The sequence below is a fragment of the Candoia aspera genome, chromosome 1 (assembly GCF_035149785.1).
Source record: "Candoia aspera isolate rCanAsp1 chromosome 1, rCanAsp1.hap2, whole genome shotgun sequence".
Classification (NCBI taxonomy): Eukaryota; Metazoa; Chordata; class Lepidosauria; order Squamata; family Boidae; genus Candoia; species Candoia aspera.
Window position 1 is genome coordinate 69,765,334 of NC_086153.1, and position 6,000 is coordinate 69,771,333.

Genomic DNA, 6,000 nt, shown 5'->3' on the forward strand with positions numbered 1-6,000 from the left:
ATAACATATTTTTCTACAGGTACTGGCCTTTTTTGGATGGAAAGATCAGAGAAGCCCTGATTCTACGCAATATTAAAGTGCGACTCCTTATAAGTTTCTCCAAAGAAACAAATCCCCTCACTTTTAACTTTATTTCATCTCTTAAAGCAATTTGCACTGAAGTTTCTGACTGTAGTTTAAAAGTTGTAAGTATTCCTCATGTTGTTTGTTTATACAACTAAAACAACATTTTAGTAAATTTCTTAAGCAACCATGTTGGATCTCAAACTTATGAATCCACAGCAAACACATTCTTCTTTCCTCTTAATTCAATATAATAATGCAAAGCTAGGGTCATTATTTCAAGTTTTCATATCATTCTCTGATCAGATTGCATTTGGTTTTCCTCTTGCCAGTTAAGTGTGGTTGTGATTGTGGTATGTGTTGATTCTTTGATTCTTTGAATCTTTCATAATTTCCTTGATAATATGAGTGGAGAAGCCTTGTTAGAATGTTGTTTCTTTTCTGCATAAAATCTACAAGACTTGTTCAGATATATTGTTCAGTAAACTTAGAACCATGTGAATACACCTTGGGCTCCCTCCTCTTCTCTTCTCCTTTGGCATAGTCCTAAAAAAAGGACTAACTGTTGTAATTTGATTTTTTTTTCCTCCATGAGTATAGCATGGCCTTCTCTTTTATTTGAAAGAAGAAGATTTTGCTTCTTTTTAAACTAGTTTCTCTTTGTAATTATGCCCAATCTCAAACAAACTGGGGTAGGTTTTCGGTGTGATTTAGGAAAACAATTTGTCTTCACATTGTGGTTTATGAAATTGCTTGCTTCTCTAATCCAGAGAAAAAATAAAACTCCTAATAATAAACCACAGGTAACTGAAAATCCTCCAGTCTCTTATTTCTGGCTGCCCCAGAGAAATAGAGGGGGATTAGGAATGCATAAGCTTGAGGACATGCTACTTACTGTCTTTATGAATTACAAATCTGTTTGCATAGTCATGACTAGCAATAGGATATCAAACTTTTGAAAATCAAGTTGTCTGTTAATTTGGAAATTTTGCAAAATGCCATCGAAACTTACAAATCCTCTTTAAATTTAGGCTATTTCTTAGTATTTTTATAGATTTTATTTTCCCTTTTCCAAATACTATAGGTCGGCATTTTAAAATTTAAAGTTCCTTCAGCAGTGCTGAGTAGCTATCACTAAGTGGGTTTTTCTCATTTAATACAGAAGTTCTTTGATCTTGAATCAGAAGGCGCATGCTTTATTAAGGAGCCAAAAAACTCTTCTCTTCTCAAGCTAAATCGCAATAAATACGTGGTGACTGAGAGAGCTGCTTATATTGGTAAGTAAAGAATTGATTAAGCTAGTTCCAGTCTGATTCTTTATATACTGTTTATAGCTTCAGATCTAGAATAACTGATTATGTATGAAGATTTGAGGAATAAAGGCCTAATGTATATATAATAATATATATAAAAATCTTGCTTTGTTAGTAAATACTAAATTTGAAAAATTAAAAATAAGTGACAATCTATTCACATAAGAAGCTGAGATTATCATGGAGAAAGTAAGTTCAGTTTGCCTCTATATTAAATATAAAAGGTCAGAAATGTTCAGCCTGGAGGGAAGTTCAGTTAAGAAAAAGAGTTGTTCTTGAGGAACGTCTTCCAACTGTTACATATCTTTGATTCTGCTTTCATTGATTCATAGGTAATTTTGACTGGGTTGGGACCTATTTTAATCAGAATGCTGGAGCTGGTCTTGTCATCAACGAAGCAGACACAGGGAACAAAACCAGCATAATCAAGCAACTTAAAGCCGTGTTTGAAAGGGACTGGTATTCGCATTATGCTAAAAGTTCAGCTGCAAAGATCTCAAACTGTCTAATCTACAAACACAGCAAAGCGGCCGCCAATAAGTCTGCCATAAGCAATATGAACTGAAGCCCCTTTTGCTGTTCAGTATCACAGCCAAGGGAGAAATAGAGTAGAACTGATCCTGACCTCCCACTTTCATATTTTATGGACAATAGACTTTTTTAAAAATAAAAAATATTTATAGTAAAAAAGCACACTTATATAAAATGTTCTTTAAACTATATTCTCTATTCTGTATTATTTACAAATGTTAGATTTCTAACTGCTGACACTGAATGTCTTTTCTGCTTTGCTGTTGGTTTGGGCATATTTCATTTATATTTAAAAGCATGCTGGATTATTTAGTTTAAAGGTTATTCCTACCTCTTTCTGCTAATTAGCAAAAATGTATATACAAAGCAAGTTTTATTATGGAACAAAATTCTTAGAGCAGTTGATTGTAAGTGCAGATTTCCCTCAATCCCAGATTTTAAGTATAAACAGGCCCTTTATCATATACATAGTGTATTCCCAGTTTAAGATACTGATTGTCTACCTGAATTTATAATAATATGTCCATCCCATATATATTTAAATGACCAGTTGTTTCTTGTACCTCTGGAACAAAATTGTAAAGGGGTTAGTTCTAATCAGCCATAACCTTTCTGCCCATCATGCACCAATCCAATGTACTTCTGTTTTCTGGGAGAAAAAAATGAAAATTATGCTTTAATCCCTGTAAAATACATTTTAAAGACTTTTAAAAATATGAGACAACAGTAGGTTGCATGTAATTTTGTCACCTGCCATATTGGGATAAAATGCTTGTCTCTACCTAAAATCATTTCTGCAGGGCTAAAGCTTACATTTATTTTGTGAAGAAATGGGGCATACTCCGCTAGGGGCTCAGAGGCAATATGTCCCTTCTTTCCCACACAGGCAGCACACCAGGGAGAATTAGCAGTCCATACATGGTTTCCTCCTTGTCTCCCATCTAATCCTCTGAGCAACCTATGAGCTTGTGCCCAAGGACAAGATGGTTCTGATGAGCCCCATGAAAACCCTCTTCCTGTCACCATTTTAGGTACAAATGGATTGCGATCTGAGGTTTTCCAAAGCTTCTAAAGAGATACTGAGCAATCTTAAAATGAATGTAAAAGTTAACATGATTTTGACGGTTGAATACCATGTTAGCAGAAAAGGGCTTAATTAAAAAAAATTGAGTTCTTCTGTAATTTAAGATATCCGTCCATACTGTTCATGCAGAAATAATTGTTCCCACTTTAACTTTTCCCAGATAAATATTCTTAGACTAACTTTTCTAAGTATCAAATTGACTTAGTTTACTGTTTTTTTTAAAAAAACAACAACCATAACAATAAAGTCAGTTGAGTATTTCTTATTAAATAAACATAAATCTTTCTAAAATGCAGTATCAGAGATGACAGCATTAATAAGTAACAGATTTCTAAAGCTTACAACATCATCTATAGAATTTCTGGTTATAAAGTCGATTTAATTTTAAATTCCTAGATTTTGGGAAGGAGAGTCAGTCCTGATTAACATAACAAAAGGCATTTTGTAGGCAAATGTAATCTTTCACATTCAAACCACTGACTGTATCAGCAAGCCTATCATTAGCACTTGAATTATTTTTAAAATGAATTCCTACTAAATTAGAATTAATCCATGAGTTTCCCCTGTAAATGAAAATCCAGGAAAAATATGGCAGCCTTATACCATGCTTCTAAAGCAATGGTTATATATATGCAAATATATTTTTAAGTTGTAATTATTATTATAACAGCCATGGAGGCTGTTGTGATAGGTTGGAAAAGTTGCTCAGAAGCTGTATTTTCATGTCAAGTTCTGAGCGATTGACTATAAAGTCTAAGAGTAGCCATCTGTAGGAAACCAGTCCAATCCCATTTTCAGAAGTCCCATTCATATTCTTTCACTATAGATATAAGCTTCCAAATTGTGGCTTGCTTAATATTGAAGGCAAGGTATTCAGCACTGATAAATTCAAACATTTACTTTCTTCTGACTGAGTAGGAAAGTTTGAGTTGTTTGAGTAGGAAAAGAAAGCACCAACTTGCAGAGCTAGCTGATACGGCATGATACCAAGTTATAATGCTTGATAACGTAGCCAAAGTGATGCAGTAATGCTGGAAGTGGATGAACTGAATACCAAAAAACTTTAAGACTGTCCCTACAGTCTCCTCATATTGGTCAGAAGTAAACTGATTTCAGCGGAGCATACATCCAAGTAAGTGTGGATAGAATTGCATTGTAAATCTTTCTTTTTAACTGATTTCCTACATTTATTTAATACAGACATACGCTCCTCCTTTTGTCTATCATATCCATTATTTAAGTCTAGAATTGTTATCTTCTAATGATGCTGGACATCTTCTAGCAGCCTGTGATTTACCTATAGAAAAGTAGGTAGCCCATAATAATATAAAGCCAGACATCAGTTATAGTTTTTAAAGTATATGGAAACAATTGAGGTGTTTGTGGAACAGAAAATGTGCTTTGTTTCATGGACAGAATATTGTGATTTGCAAGTTCTGTCATGGGTGGCTGATTTTTTTTTTTTAACAAGAGTGGTATCCATAATGGTTCCCATAAATTTGGAATCCAAAGCAGCTCTGGTTTATCTGAACATAGCATGTGAGATTTTCAAGCTGCAAAGGTCTGTGGGACCACTAGATGGTTATAAAGAGATACAGAAAAAAATTCTTGACTCTTTGCTGCCATCAACTGATTGCTGGGAGGGAAGAGTCAGGTTCTTTAAATACCCACCCCAGAAAAGAAAATGTATCTTGTTGGCTGGCAGCATTCCCCTTCCTGTCCCTGCAAAAAAAGGACTGTGGCTCCTACTGTATATGAAGGACAGACAGACAGACATAACACTCTTGAGAAACACCGTCTCTCCTTGCTGGCTGCCATCCATGCTAAATTCAAATTGCATTTGTCCTCAATACTGCTCTCTAGCACACATAACAAGTTACAGTCCCAGACACATCCTGCTCAGCAAATAACCCTTTGACACTTGAAGCGCTACAGAAAATCTGCCACAACCCATCAAACCAACTTCAAATGTTTTGCAGCAGAAATATCAGGTTGGAAGGGACTTTGGAAGTCATCTAATCTAGCACCCTCCAGTTCCCTTTAAACACTTCTGTGCAATCAACAATGCACAAGAGGATGAACACATACGTATGTACGTTTATCAGGCTAATCACAACAGGACACTAAAGAAAAGGGCAGAAGAGAATTCACAATGCACAGGGTGCAAGGATGGATGTACAGTGATAAAAACACCCAAGTCAAAAACTCCAAGGGCTAACCAACCAAGCTGACTCTGATTTTTTGGAACACACTCAAAGTTAAAAAAATCCAAAGTAAACCATTTGCACAGAACTTTCAGAGAAAAAAAAGATGACTAAACTACACTGATGATAACTTGCTGAGTTTAGCTGTCTGTGTGCACTGTATACGTGCTCTTTTGTTTATTGTGGAGCTATCAGAGTGCCTTGACAATCATGATTACAATCTCTGATTTCATGCAGAAGGACTTCCTGAATCTCCTTCAGGGGGAACATACTGGGAGATCTGGTGTTGGGACAGACGGAACTCAGCATGGCTCTGGTGTAGCATCTGCCTCCTCTTCACACACATTCCTTCATCCTCAGTCCCTCGGTTGCTGATGGAGGGGAACGGCTGGCTGTTCGAAACTTCAACAACATCCCTTCTTCTGCCTGTTGTGGGGGAAGAGCTCCTCCTCTAGCAGCCTTCCCCAATCTTGCCCATCAGAGTGTCAACTGGAAGCACCACTGCTGGTTCAGCAGGCACCATGCCAAAATCTAGCCGCCTCACTGGCTTTTGCCCTCCCACTCTTCTGAGAACGAAGCTTGGCCTGGCTTACCTTCTAACCAGCCTTGCTTTCCCATCCATGGCTTGTTCAGTGGGTTCAATAGGGGGATATTTCTTCTCTTCCTGGGCACGTTATTCTAGACTAAATTGGCTCATTCATTTTGTACAATATTTAAAAGTAAAAAATTCTCATGATAGGCAATTATTTTCTACTCTGGCCTTTAGAAAAGCATTTCTTTCCTGGGGCCTGGCTATGAAGTAATA

The 6,000-nt window shown here is 36.3% G+C and overlaps 1 protein-coding gene across 1 annotated transcript in view; it reads left to right on the forward strand.

Moving 5' to 3' along the window:
• Positions 1 to 2,139, forward strand: part of PLD5 (phospholipase D family member 5) — a 116,024-nt gene extending 113,885 nt beyond the window's left edge. Inside the window, exons 8-10 of the mRNA XM_063306309.1 lie at positions 20 to 185; positions 1,226 to 1,340; positions 1,709 to 2,139. Of these exons, the coding sequence (XP_063162379.1) occupies positions 20 to 185; positions 1,226 to 1,340; positions 1,709 to 1,941 (514 nt within the window). The 3' untranslated portion in view covers positions 1,942 to 2,139. The remainder of the gene's footprint in view (positions 1 to 19; positions 186 to 1,225; positions 1,341 to 1,708) is intronic.
• The last annotated feature ends 3,861 nt before the right edge of the window (positions 2,140 to 6,000 follow it).